General features: G+C 35.2%; 3 protein-coding genes across 5 annotated transcripts in view; all 3 read right to left on the bottom strand.

The window, feature by feature from the left end:
• LOC105161543 (RING finger protein 141-like) lies at positions 669–6,245 on the bottom strand. Of its 3 annotated transcripts, none has more exons than XM_020693985.1 (5): positions 5,454–6,245; positions 1,749–1,899; positions 1,597–1,663; positions 1,261–1,495; positions 669–940 (listed from the first exon to the last, which is right to left on the bottom strand). In XM_020693985.1, the coding sequence occupies exons 2-5, from the start codon at positions 1,854–1,856 to the stop codon at positions 730–732; spliced, it is 621 nt and encodes a 206-aa protein (XP_020549644.1). In that variant the 5' UTR covers positions 1,857–1,899; positions 5,454–6,245; the 3' UTR covers positions 669–729. The 3 variants fall into 3 exon arrangements, with proteins under 3 accessions (XP_020549644.1, XP_011077562.1, XP_011077564.1); XM_011079260.2 differs by lacking the exon at positions 5,454–6,245 and adding an exon at positions 2,511–3,341; XM_011079262.2 differs by lacking the exons at positions 669–940; positions 5,454–6,245 and adding exons at positions 956–1,177; positions 2,511–3,356.
• Positions 6,319–9,566, bottom strand: LOC105161545 (vacuolar cation/proton exchanger 3-like). Its single transcript, XM_011079264.2, has 12 exons — positions 9,160–9,566; positions 8,973–9,040; positions 8,828–8,856; positions 8,229–8,425; positions 7,925–8,137; positions 7,695–7,826; positions 7,458–7,574; positions 7,277–7,330; positions 7,061–7,177; positions 6,853–6,943; positions 6,691–6,747; positions 6,319–6,563 (listed from the first exon to the last, which is right to left on the bottom strand). The coding sequence occupies exons 1-11, from the start codon at positions 9,472–9,474 to the stop codon at positions 6,692–6,694; spliced, it is 1,389 nt and encodes a 462-aa protein (XP_011077566.1). The 5' UTR covers positions 9,475–9,566; the 3' UTR covers positions 6,319–6,563; position 6,691.
• Positions 13,362–13,897, bottom strand: part of LOC105161542 (protein N-methyltransferase NNT1) — a 2,733-nt gene continuing 2,197 nt past the window's right edge. Inside the window, exon 8 of the mRNA XM_011079259.2 lies at positions 13,362–13,897. This exon is cut by the window's right edge and continues 13 nt beyond it. Coding sequence (XP_011077561.1) covers positions 13,784–13,897 — 114 coding nt within the window. The 3' untranslated portion in view covers positions 13,362–13,783.

Here is a 13,897-nt window from a genome sequence, read left to right as displayed (position 1 = left end):
TACCAGGGAAAGGGCGCCCGCCGTCGTCCGTGGGAGTTGGGAGGCGGTTTTTGACGGCGGTGAAGGGGAGGAAGGTGGTGTTCGTTATTTTGTACTGGACAATTTTTCAGTTTGAAGTGAAGTCGCGCAATACAATTGACGATTATAAACGGAATTGTTACGAGTTTAAAAAATCACCCATATATGTTTTTTTAAGAATAATTACATTTTCACCATTAATAATCTATTTATACAAATTATCCTTATTTTTTATATAATAATAAAGATTATCCCTAACAATCAGATAATAGGAATAGTTTATATAATAATATTGATATTTTGAGAGTGTATGTCTAATTTTTCAATCATATTATTCTATTTTCTTTTACTCATAATGTATGATAAATAAACACATTAGATATATTAAAAAAAACCAATTTTTTTTAAAAAAATAGAAATTCAGATAAAGTTTTATATCTAAAAGAATAAATATACCATCCCACTACATAGCCTTTTACTCAATTTAGGAGTTTAATACAGTGATGATATTATTTAAAAAGAATCTCGAGAGTTTCAGTTTTAATACTATAAACATAAATAGCTGATCTGATGATGGCTGCACAACACGCTACATGTGTATACAATTCATGATTGTGAGGTCTAGAAGTTCTGCAGAAACAAACTATACAGAAGCTGAATCATATGTGCATTAGTTGAAATTTTATGTACAAAAGTCGCCCAACAAACAATTCATCGAAAATGAGGAGCATATGAAACCACCATTGGATCTGGAACTACAAGAGGCAACTTGTCAATATACATGAATAGTCTCTTGAGATTTTCCCTTCCAATGGCAGATAAATCAGTAATGTCACAATTGCTAGTGTAGACCCACAGCTCCCCTGAGTTCACCCTTTTCAGACTGTCTCGACAAAATGGACATGATTGTGATCGACCCCTCCTGCAGGGGAGATGAAACGTAACATCATCACTTGAGTTTAAGGGAAAACTATGGACGTCAAGAAGCATTGTAAACATAAACCGAATAATGGAAAAACGATAGGATTTATGCAACAAGGAAACGGTCTCCTATGTTCTCTTTCTTTGTATAGAAAATCCGGGCCGCCCTCAAGTTTTCAACAATCTGTTTTTCATCCTCCAAGTCTATTGGAATGAACTCAGGATGGGATCCAGCATGCTACAATTTGTATGACTACTTTCGATTACTATCCATTTATAACGGATGGGAGTAACTAAAGAGAATGATAGTAGTGTATTTACCAGTTCCGATAGCATTTCATACACAGGGAATGGGCGCAACTGGGCAGGACAACCTTGGTATCCATTTCCATGCAAATCCCACATTCTTCTTCTCTCTCTATCTCAATTTCAGACAGCTTGCCTTTCTCCATTTCATCTCTTCTCCGGTATTTAGTTGCACAGATCTCCCTCTGTTTCTTCTCTTCGATATCAGTGATTCCTTTATGAAGTTGCAGCAAAGAGGGGAATATAACACCTGGAAAGCATTGGAACTTGTCAAAGTATTTCTTATCACAGTCACTAAAGAAAGATGCCATCAGGCAACGTGGGGAATAGCATAATTTGAAGTGCACTCACCATAAAACTCACTTAAACTAGCTTTTCTTTCGTAAACAGACATGGTAGTCTTACCATCCTCGTATACCTACAATTACCAACTTGATGATCATAGCAGAATTAAATAGATGAAGCAATATAGGATGCACATCATGCATAAAACACAAGACAACCTTGTAAATAAGGATCCTAATGAGTCCAAGTACACCGGCAAGGCGACAATCAGTCCATTGAAACAGGAAAAGGAAAATGTCAGCACAGGGGCTGTATGAAAGCCTCATCTGAAGGCATGCACCATCATATTCCCTTGAATAATCCGAAGCCCTGTTTCCATCCTCAAGAAAAACACAGAATGCATCAAAGAAAAGAGCACATAAAGCATTAAAGTCCAAATTTTGGAACACTCTCAAAAGCAACTCCAATCAGGCTATCACTTACAATGTCTCATCAAATATCCAGCCCCTAATAAAGGGCATAACATAAACCCCTTTAATCATGGCTTGATTTTCTAGCTTCAACTAGAAGGAACCTGTGATGAGTTGTGAACGAGGCCCTCGAATTCAAACTCTTACTACGATTTCATATTGGGTCATACACAGAATATTCTAAGCAAGGAACATTTTTGACCTCATACATTCTCCTGAAATCTTGAATGATGATGATGCTTTTTGTCATACAAAGGATCACAAAAGTCCACCAATATATCATCAATCACGTATAAATTCCAAAATTTTGTCCATGAAATTCAAATTTACACCAGATTAGACTTGTTTCCACAGGAAGCAGATACAGCCAAATAAACTAAAAAGGAAAGAGTATATCAAAATTTGATTTTCACAAGAACTATGCGCCCTCACAGTAATACCAAAAAGAATCTCCACAGAAAATCAGGTTTAGAAGGGCAAGAAACAAAAATTGACAAGGAAAAAACATACAGGGTGTTGGCATGTTGAATATCAGCCTCGAGCGCTTTTAGAGAATCTTTGAAAGACTTCCTCATCAGCCTCCCTCAAATTTCTTTCCTCTTACTCCCATTCACAATCAATTCTCACCTCCCAATTGCTTGGTTCACCTTCAAAAAACACACAACCCGGCCCCTCTCGCCCACTATCGGAAAAGAGTCCACAAAAGGAAACCCAGAAAGAAAATTGAAAAGGTGAAAGGTGGGTGAAGAGTGAGAATGGTTTTTGCAGAGGGTTAGTGAGTGAGAGAGTCACCAGATGACACCAACGCACACTCTATGGCTGGCCTTCTTCTCGCTTGGACAGCACGCTTCTTGTCTTGTGTTTGCCTCTCCTTAGTTTTAGTTGACGCAGATATTGGTTCAGTACTAACAAGTATTAATTTTATGTGTTTGGTGCGGGTGTGGCTGCCCCTGCCCTGTGTGCTTTGCCTTAATACTCCTCCTTTTTTTCTTAATTACTATTTTAGGTATCTTTGATTTTTATTAATAATCCATTGCATGCAATTTGCAAATCCCTATATAATTATTGTATATAATATTTTTGGTATATGAAGAATTATTAAACATAAGCCAAAATGGATTGTAGATAAATCACATGAAATGATGTTGCGAGTATGATGTGTTAGAGTGAGGTAAAAGAGGACAACTCAACAAACAAACGACGACGACGAGAACGACGTGTTGGCCTCCACTGACGAGTGTCACCCATGCAACCTGTCCCCTCCTTCTGCTTCCCTCAATTCTTGCCATCTTTTTAAATAAAAAATCAAATATACACTCTACAGTCTACACTAACAAAAAAATGGTGGTATTACCTTTATTTCTTAATTGTTATAAATTATTCATATTTTTTTAATTATAAAAAATTATTTTCATATAAATATAATTATCCTTATTTATGTTGAATAATCAGAAATACGAATTAAAGAATAGTATAAGAAATGAGTTGCCATAAGTTTTCCAAATTCATGAATGAAGCATGTTATGACCGAAAATATATATATATATATACATACTGAGTTATTAATTAAGTCCAAGGTGGGGCCCGAAAGTATTCATGATTATGTGATGCATTGCTGCCTGAAAGTCCGGTTTTGTCAATTATCTTAGATTTATTGTTAAAATGATGATTAATAATAGTGTTGAAAAGGATAAGGTTATGTGGAAACAAGTGCTATTTAAAAATTCAACCAATGTGCGTACGTTGTTTCACAATTTCTACCTCCAATAAAACCAGCCAACCTACTTGTGCATTTATTATTCATGTTTTCCAACTATGATCAACTACTTTATATGTATCATTTCTTTTAGTAGTAACCAATTTAGGTTTGCATGATAGAGACAGTTTAACCTGACCCAGAAATAAAACATTGGGCTGTATGGCAATCATTTGCTTGCAATGCATCAAGAAATATGCGTGTATTTAGCGTGGCACAGTGGCTAATTCGTTTGCTCTTATGTCTAAGGAACCTGCTATGACTACAGGGACCAACAGTTGAGACAAGTTTAGAAAGAAAGAATACACCAAACCTGGGGGAGGTTTCCTTTTCAGTACCCTTTTATTCTTTCTATGTCTAAGGAACCTGCTATGACTACAGGGGCCAACAGTTGAGACAAGTTTAGAAAGGAAAGAATACACCAAACCTGGGGGAGGTTTCCTTTCCAGTACCCTTTTATTCTTTCTTCCTTCTCAATCAATGTCAAAGCCTAAGTGCACATTCAAATTGTTACCACATATGGCAATGTCGTACAAGACATACAGAACACAGCATTCCAAATAATAATAATTGCAGCAAGGTTAGAGACAAAGAGAAGCTAACAAGGGACATTTCAACATCAGCAAATGGTATTTAATAGATTAAAGTGTATAAGAGGAACCTGGTAAACTCATGCATATAGCTAAGTTCAGGTTAACTAACCGAACAGGATAGCAGCTGCTTCCCTGCTTTGTAGGGAGGCAGGGGAACAAAATGGGCAGAAGTGGACAATAGAAATATTCCAACTCTTTTAAACAGATCCTCATATGGAAACATAAAATGGATTTGGCATGAAATGGGCCACAGTGAGTTGGATAGAAGCATCCAAAACCCATATTGAGGAATGTGTATCTTGAGCTTACTGAATGATTTCATGGTCCCTCACACCACGGACAAATTGAAAATAAAATACGCTATGCGTTGCAAATCCTTTATCAATGGGTTTCATTAGGTATCAACTTTCCAGTGTCAAAAACTAGCAAAGTATTCACCTGTCAACTGTGGGCTCTCGATTGCCCAAAAGCTAGTATAATAGCAAGACAGATGCCATTTAGATACCTCAATAAATCCAATTCCCTTCTTTCCAGCTCTAAGTCCATGAGTCCCCTTATTTTCAAAAGTAGGCCAATCACAATAAAGATCTTCAGATTCACCACCATATTAAGAGCTACCAAGGTACGTACATTAATTGTATCTTTCAGAACTTGAAGACTTGAAACCCTAACCAATCTCATTTTGATTTAATATTTGACCCACATTTTAATTCAAAACAAATTCGCATGAGGTGAATAAAATAAAGACCAAAGAGTAAAATAATTAACCCTTCCATACCTACCATTACAACAAAATTTAATAATATTATGACCATGAAACTGAATAAAAGAGATCATCTTCAAAATCGACATCAGAACCCCACCCAGTACCCACAAATGCAGAATTTCTATACGCCATTGCCGCTGATAAATGAACATAATATTCCGCGTAATGTATGATTTCAAGCATTATCGTTTCTGGTACTGAAAAACCAGAGAAAATTAATAACAGAAAACACCATGTAACTCAAGCAAAATAGAAAGAAGTAAACGCCCACGAAACCAGTGGCAACAACAATCACTCAGTTAAGGAACGGCTGCAAAATCCAAAAAACAAAAGAGAACCTGCTTAAGGAGCTTAACCAGTGGCAACAACAATCTTCGAATTGTGATTTCTACACGCCGGCTGCGAAGAGCGCGCCGTCTTTAGCAACCACAGCCAACGGATGCTTGAGGAGCTGAGCGTAGTCGGCGATAACTACTTCTCCTCTCTCTGCTTCTCCGCCTAGGAAATACACGCAAAACTAGACCTTCTCCGGCTGCACCAATACCTGGTCCGACATCGGTCGGGTTCAGTAAAATTGTCCGGGCCACCATAGTAATGTAGCTGGAGTGTTATTACTCATGCCCGGACAGAGGTCCTGGAGCTTTTCAACCTCCCCATCTTCCTCCCTTCAGATAAGGCGCGGAGCCGGAGAGTTGTTTCGTAGTGAAAAGTGGGAGGGAAAGGAATACAGAGAATGGAAGCAGCCGTTTGATTTGTGTTGCTGGACCCTTTTTACTTTTCTTCCTTTGAATAATTATTTTGGAGGTGATGGATTTAAATGGGCTCTGAATTGTTGAAGTAGAACGGCCCAGTCTCTTGCCGCAACTCTAACTCACTATTTATTTAACCCACATACATTTGAACTATAGATCTATACTATTATAAAATATTAAAAATAAACTTTATTGTCACATCAATTTTTTAAATATTCAGACTTATTCGTTTGCTAAATTAATTTACTAAAATATCCCTCAAACTTCCTCAATTTCTAACACTTTTGGATTTTTACCCCATAATTGATAATCAATTTAATTATCAATAAAAAATATTAATTATTTATAATTTTGAAATATTCACACACATCGAGTGGGCAGTGTAATTGTACTATATATATATATATATATATATATATATATTATATGAGAAAACAAAAAAGAAATCGACTCACGATAAGAACTCAACAAATTAAGGAGAAGAAAAGAAAAAAGAAACAAAGGGCAGTGCATGCTCCAGCCACATTGCATGAAGAATTAGGTTCTTGGAAAGACATGCAATCCAGTTCTACCCATTTCCAGAATGGATCACACACTCATACTTGAAACTTGCCCACTTCATCTCCATTTCAACCAATGAATATCAAATGCATCCAATCTCCTGAATTCATCTCAGCCTCCTTTCCAACTCCAAATCTGTATATATATATGTCATATCAATTAGTAAATATAATTGAGGACAGTTTACATAGGATCATATGATGATTAAGGGGACTAGGTTATATTTCAATGTCCGGTTGGCCTGAGAAATTTGCATTTATACCTTAAACTCTCATCATTCCTTGACCGTGTGAGGCCGTAAGTCCTAAGTCGTTAGAGTCTGCAAAACAAATTCAACAAAAGGGTAAGATCGAGTGAGTTTGGCTTTGCCAAAGGTTTTAAGACGATCACCACAAGTTGTAGATATCCTAGTATTAGTGCCTACTTAGTGGCTCCCTAAACACGAAGAAGCAAGCCCCGATGATGACGTAGCACAGGAGAAGAACCAGTCCCTTTATGTAATGAGATGTCCCATCCTGTAAAATTCATGAATTTGTTACTGACAATTGTAGTTATGCATAATTAAGTACAAAGAAATGTAAATATGAATCATCTCCGGTTTTTTTACTACAACAGTGTTTGTTATTTTGTACCTGTAACGTGAACGCTGTTACGAGTATTGATAGAGCAAGAGCACTCGTTTCGAGAAGATTGAGATCAAGATCCATGTTGATGCCTATGATCCATGCCACTATCACACTTAAAGGGACCTGAATATTGCACGTCATAATTGATCAACCATTAGCCTTTTCTAATTATCTTTAGTTGTCAAAATGATCACATTATTACTTAAGGTAAAAAAATCTTACCACAAACAAGGCGATTTGAGTTGCTGAGCCTAGAGCTACACCTAGAGAAATATCCTGCATCGACAAAAACACATATGATTATATATATCAGTATTGCACAATGAACAAATTAATATTTATCAGTTAGTTGTGTTAAAAACAAGAGCAACCAAGAAGAAAAAGATTCAATTCTGTGGCTGACCAATTTGTTCTTGAATGCAAAAATGATTGCCCCAGCATGTTCTGCTGCGTTTCCAACGATCGGTAGTAGGATCACACTGATGAAGCTGACAGACAAGCCCCAAGAATCTGATGCAGCCTAGTATAAAGTACAAAAAGTTAATTAAATACTACTCTTACTAGTATAAACTAGCAAAATTTGTTATGATCAACATTTTTCAGAAGAAGCTGAAAACAGTTGAGTAATTGAAGCACTTACTTCAATGGTTGCAACGACATACTCCGACAGTAGAGCTACGACTCCAGTCATCAGAACTAACCAAATGAATCCACCCCAGAAGCCAATCACCGGTGATTCATCATCTGATGCCACATCATCATCTTCATCACCCTGAACATCCATCATTTGCATAAAACTAAGTTGTTTGAATCACATATTAATGTGTATTTATTATTTATCTTTTGATATAAAGAAAATGTTATGATTACCTCATCTGCTTCAAAAAATTGTCGGTGAGTCCATAGTTGGAAAACTAGATAGGCAATGTAGGCAATAAGCATCACAATGCAACTAGCCCTCGACAACTGAAGCGTCCCGACTGCTGTTAGCTCGGGAGATTTCCCAGCAAACTTAAACATCAAAGGCAGCACATGACACAATAACCCAAGCAACAGAAGCATTGAGTTCACATCCGCTTGTTTCTGTCACGTAAGAATTATTAGTCCAAATTAATATTTTCAAGAAATGAATATGAATTTTGAGGTTTAGACGCATTTTAGTTTCTGAACTTACTCTGTCGAAATTTTGTTCTTTGGAAATGTTGGCAATGCCACCACAGAAAAGAGAGGTGCCGAGGACAAGAAGAAGATTTGAGAGTATGGAGCCGAGTAGAGAGTACTTGACAACATCTACTTTGTGCTGAAGGAGTGCAAGTATAGATATTATCAGCTCTGTGGCATTTCCACATGTTGCATTTAGGAGCCCTCCAACTGCAAAATTCCAGCAACCAATTGATGCAATAGGAAAAACAAAACAAATGTATATATATTGGCAAAATTATATAGAGATTTTAATTGGGTGTTGTGGGGCTCTTAATTTGTGCATAATTAATTAATTAATTAATTCAACTAAGGGATGGTTTGACACGTTAAGTATATGTAAAAATCCAGAAATTGAAATCATCAACTAGTGCTTGAAAACGTATAAAATTAGGTAAAACTAAAAAAGTCGTATTAAAAATTCATAATCAAAGAAAGGAGGAATAAGTTAGTTAAGTTACATTAAAGAAAGAAGATTAAGGATTGGTCAATATTAATTAATAGAGCAATAAATGATAAGATTGAGATTGAAATATATATATTTGAGAAGAATGCAATAAAAATAATAATCACCTGTTGGTCCAGTGTAGAAGGCGATTTGCCTGCATAATTAGGTAATACAAGAGGGAGAGGATATATAAGTCGTTAGATAGCTCCTGATAAACAAGCAAATTATTCAAAATAATTATATATAAAAGATTAATAATTAGTTGCTTACTCTGTTAGAAAACTGACTCGTTCAGCAAGCGGAGTGAGTCCAAGTAAACTCAAAGCAAACACCCATGCCTGCTAATTACAAACATAAGAATCCATCACATGAAATAATCAACTGCAACTGCATGCATCCATTAATATATATATATATAGATGGAGATGGAGATGGAGATGGAAGCAGCAGTACTTACACTTGCATAATTACGATATTTTGCAATAATGGCCAAAGGAATAGCGAGAAATAAAAGTGAAAGCTTCGTTCCCAACAAAACCTCCTGAAGATTACCCAAAAACGCCCTCAAAAACCCCACTCGAACCTTTGACACAAGCGACCGATCTGATTTCTTGCGCAGCGAAGAGGAAGACATGTTGTGGGCAGTGCGGGCAGCGCTGGAATATCTCATCTCCTTGCTCAACAGCTTAATGTTACCATTTTCCAACAGCCATGCCTCATGAGGAGATGCCGCCATTTTTCCCTCTTCTCCTTTCTCTCTCGCACCCGCCATTTCCCACCTGTTCCTGATCAAAATTTATGAGGAAGACCCACCCACCAAACTCTCCTACAAAATGCACACGTGTTATTGCTTCCTACACTTGCACTACTAATGCGCTATTTATACAAATTCATGCATGTATATCTCTTTATCACCCGATTTTTCCACGAAGTTTCCTCCCACCATTTTTTGTATATATATTCCAAATTCTGTTAATCATATTTTATATTCTATTTTAATATAAAATAAATTAATGAATATGATTATCTGACGTATATATATATTTAAGAAAATATTAAAATTTAGAATCATAGTTGAGTCGTGTACTTTAAAAGAAAGAAAAACTGGGTTTTCCTTTTCTAGAATAATTAATAATGTGTAGTTCCACATGAGTACGTATTTTTATCTATAATGTAAGAAGATGTTTGGTTGAATTTGTAAGCCCTTCATTTCAGACATTTTAAACTAAACTAATAGGATATGTGTAAAAGAATGCAACTAGTTTAATTCCGGAAAAGAGCATTCTAATATATAACTAGATTCACAAACCACTCAAGCCTACATACCTTAATACTTTATTTTTAAATATTAACAATCTTTTTTCTAATAATTATTTGTAAGATTGCTAAATGTTGTTGCTCTAATCAAACCATTTAAAATTCCTCCAACATTTTATAAATATATAAGTATTAATCATATATACGTACACCCTCCAACAATAATTAATGCATCCAAGATTCGGGGAGTTACCTACAACTTTATTTAATTTCTATTTCAAATTTTATTAAAGTTCTATCAGTTTAATATACAGATTTTATGTGAATAAAACTTACATCATTTATAACAAATTATGTACGTACTAGTGGCATGTATATATTTATCAAATTTGTTTGTGCTAATTCAACTTTGGGGGTCAAATTTCCTTTTTCTTTTTGTATAAGAACGATTATTACAATTATATAATTTACATCAATATTAATGAATTAAAAAAATATAATTATTTATTCAATAAACTCACATTAAGTGAGATAAATATATATTCGTTCTAATAAATTACTCATACTAAGTCAGGCAAATACCTACACGTTTGATGAGACTCAAATTCATGATCATAGACATTATTGATAATTGAGGGGTCATGTCAATATTACTCACTGTGAAAATTGCGATTTTGATCTCATAATATAGGGAGTAGTTAAGCCATACAGTTTCCAAAAAAATTATTAGCAAATTAAGGGCAAAATTAGTCGAAAATTACAAATCTAGCCAGAAATTGTCATGTGCTGAGCTCCAAATTTCAGCCCGATTATAATTATGGACGGATTTGTCTTAAATATGGTATTTCTTTCAAATGGCATGGTTTAATTGTTAACACAATTCTAATAAGGTTAAGATTGCCAAATCTCTGCAGTTAGGGGCTAAAATTGCAATTTCCACTGACTTAATCAACCTAAGGTCGCGGTAAAATACAGCAGGGACACTTGCAATTTTGATCACACAGCTTTGTATAGGAGACATGGTATAATTTTAGTGATATCGAAATTGAACTTGGCAATAATTACTTAAACAAAAAAACTATATTACACAAATAAAATCCATCCAGAGTTTGCAAATATAGGCAGCCAGTTTTCGACATGTGCTCCTCTCGAATTCTTGCAAATTTTGTTCTGCCTTTATTGTCAAATTCAATTCCAATAATTAAAAATTGCCGTTTTTCTATAATTTACAATTTCTGCATGCTGCAGTATTCTTAAAACATTTGATATAATACACATTATGAGTGAAGTAATAGTATTAGGGTTTTGGCGAGAAAGAATATATAAACCACAGGAATTCAAGACATCAATCCCCATTCATATGTGCAATCAAACTTCACTTTCAAATGATATATGTATATATATGTTCCAGAAGTACTGAAACCCTAAAAACTGGATTAGTCTCACAATCAATCAGGAAGGGAGATATCTCTGATGTACGGCTCTGGCACTGATGTACCTGTGCTCGAAACTTCCTAGAAATTTCTCAGGAGAGTACTCATCCATGTGATTCTTTTGTCCCTTAGTTTCATAAAAAGCTGATGTTATGCTACTGCAACAAAACAAAAAACCTAAGGTGGTCTGTCAACTGCATGTCCAAATTACCACTCTTCCATCGATTAACAATTGTAGTGGCCTTAATTGCTTTTCCCTTTTTTATTGCCCAATGAACAACCCCAGTCTCCTGTCAGATTAGATCTGAAACCAAAGCTCACAACTCTCTTACCTTATTTGCTTTTACTGAAGACCAACTGCACGCATATAGGTTTCCATCCCAGTTTAGTTTTGTAACTTAAGGGGATAATTTAACATGTTTGGTCTTTATACGAATTCATTTTTATGATTTAGTTCTATAATTTTGATAGTACCATTTTCCAATCAATCTGAAATAAAAAATGGGTTGGGGTTCTTTTTAGTTTAACTAATTTTGATAGCGATGTTATAATAATGAAGAAGCATATAATTATGTTGCTGATGAACTCAATCGTTTAAGCTAATTATTGTTTGTTAATTGTTACGCCCTTCAAACTTAAAAAATTACAAGGAACAGAATAAAAAGTTCAATATTATGCTTCATCTTCTTGTTTTATATATATATATATATAGAGAGAGAGAATTGAAATATTCTCCCAATTAATTAACTAATATGACAAGTATTATTCTCTAAAACATGCATTTTCTAGCCCAGCATGGACCAACTTTTAAGTATAATAATTAAGGTAAATTACATTGATACCTATATAGGTAAGGTCAACATGTCACATATGTTATATTTTTTATAAAATTATAATTATACCTTCTAAGAGTGTTAGTGTAATATTCTATTGTAGATATTTGTGCATGTTTTGCTTCTAAAGAAAAATGTAATTGTAATTACAACTATAATCCCAAAAAATATATTTGTGTGGTGGAACAGTTGTATTGTTTTGTAAAAATATGATTGGGTCACGTCTCAGGATCGTATCATCAATCTGTACAAGGATGTATACATATATAAAATGAAAAAGATATGTAATTGTATAACAAAGTGCTCATATCGATAGATGGAGAGTGGGGACAGAATTAAAAACCGGGCATGAGCCCTTGGTGTAGTGGAAGAGGTCTCTGCCAAATTTCATGTTGTTTCTGGGAAGCTTCCTCTTTCTACTTCAGTTTTATCATTGTTTGCGAACAAGACAAGCTTCCCCGCTCTCTCTCTCTCTCTCTCTCTGTGTGCATGTCTGCATTCGGCATCCATGCACTTCACAGCCTCATATTTATATATTTCGTCATAAACAATCATCTACATATATATATATATATATATCAATCCTTATATTCATAAATTAATATATATGAATTTTGTTGATACACGACTCGTGGGATTTGATTGAATCCCAACCTTTGATGGTAACTTTCGAACAACATTATATTTAATGGATAAAGTTGTGTTTGGATTCTAATAATTAATGGCTCCCCAGTTCCAAAATTATATTCAGCAAACCATGTGATGGTGGTATGATTATTTCCGTCAATCGAGTCCCAGAGGGGGTTGCAAACAAAAAACAGGTGATTTCCTCGAAATTTCTTCCGACCAAACACAGCCTCATGCAATCATGCCATCTTTTGGGGGACTACTCAACCTAGCTATATCCAATTTTGCACCATAAACAACTTTCTCCATTTATTTCTTTTTTTCAACCTTACAAACCGTGGTGCATGCAGTGGGAGAATATGGATAATTGATGTCAATTCATTCCGCAAAAATAACGTCAATTCAATTAAATATTTTATGTTAATTAATTTTAACTACTTAAGACCAAAATTCGCCTAACCCGACAGTCAATATGGTCTAGAGACACCACTATTGCGTACTACCATATGTATTCTTTGAGGAAAGTGGTCAATTCAAAGTACAATTCGAGTACATCCGCAATTTCTTCGGTTTTAACAGTCAACATTAACTCTGCCACATTAACCAAATTGCAACTTCCAAGTCACAAACACCCCAGCGCTTCTTTGTTACCCATCGAGTTAAAAGTGGCAGAGTGCAAGAAAATAAACGACAAACCTGCCCGAACTAAGTCAGAGGCAAGTAATTTAATCTAACCGGAAATTGTTACAAGAATAGGGACAAAAGCAAATGCCCAACACTTCAGGATTTCCACAGAGCAAATATTGCAATATAAATAAGAAAGAGTTGAGCTTGAATAGGAGACGTCATGTATGGTTGGTTAGACGTCGTTTGGTCGAGTTTGCTCTGAATGAATTTGTTGCATGCATAATTTTGCGGTACCACCAAATGTTTAGCTGGATTCATAGATTGCTCCTCTTGGCTTGATGCAGTACACACGAGATCCGAGATGATCGACTTCAAGACCAGCTTCTTCACACCCAGTAAAGAATAGCGACTCTTCTTC

Source organism: Sesamum indicum, linkage group LG5, assembly GCF_000512975.1.
Source record: "Sesamum indicum cultivar Zhongzhi No. 13 linkage group LG5, S_indicum_v1.0, whole genome shotgun sequence".
NCBI classification, from domain to species: domain Eukaryota; kingdom Viridiplantae; phylum Streptophyta; class Magnoliopsida; order Lamiales; family Pedaliaceae; genus Sesamum; species Sesamum indicum.
Note: the sequence above shows the minus strand (reverse complement) of the source record. Positions and strands in the feature narration are given on the sequence as shown.

Bases quoted from the DNA above. Each gene is read 5' to 3' on its own strand.
- LOC105161543 (XM_011079260.2), bottom strand. From the start codon at position 2,575: ATGAGGAAGTCTTTCAAAGATTCTCTAAAAGCGCTCGAGGCTGATATT. The intron at 1,664-1,748 runs GTTGTCTTGTGT...TGGTAATTGTAG, and splicing joins TTAGGATCCTTATTTACAAG to GTATACGAGGATGGTAAGAC. The intron at 1,496-1,596 runs GTGAGTGCACTT...AATGCTTTCCAG, and splicing joins TAGTTTAAGTGAGTTTTATG to GTGTTATATTCCCCTCTTTG.
- LOC105161545 (XM_011079264.2), bottom strand. From the start codon at position 9,474: ATGGCGGGTGCGAGAGAGAAAGGAGAAGAGGGAAAAATGGCGGCATCT. The intron at 8,138-8,228 runs GTAAGTTCAGAA...CTTACGTGACAG, and splicing joins AAGAACAAAATTTCGACAGA to AAACAAGCGGATGTGAACTC. The intron at 7,178-7,276 runs GTAAGATTTTTT...TGCAATATTCAG, and splicing joins CTCAAATCGCCTTGTTTGTG to GTCCCTTTAAGTGTGATAGT.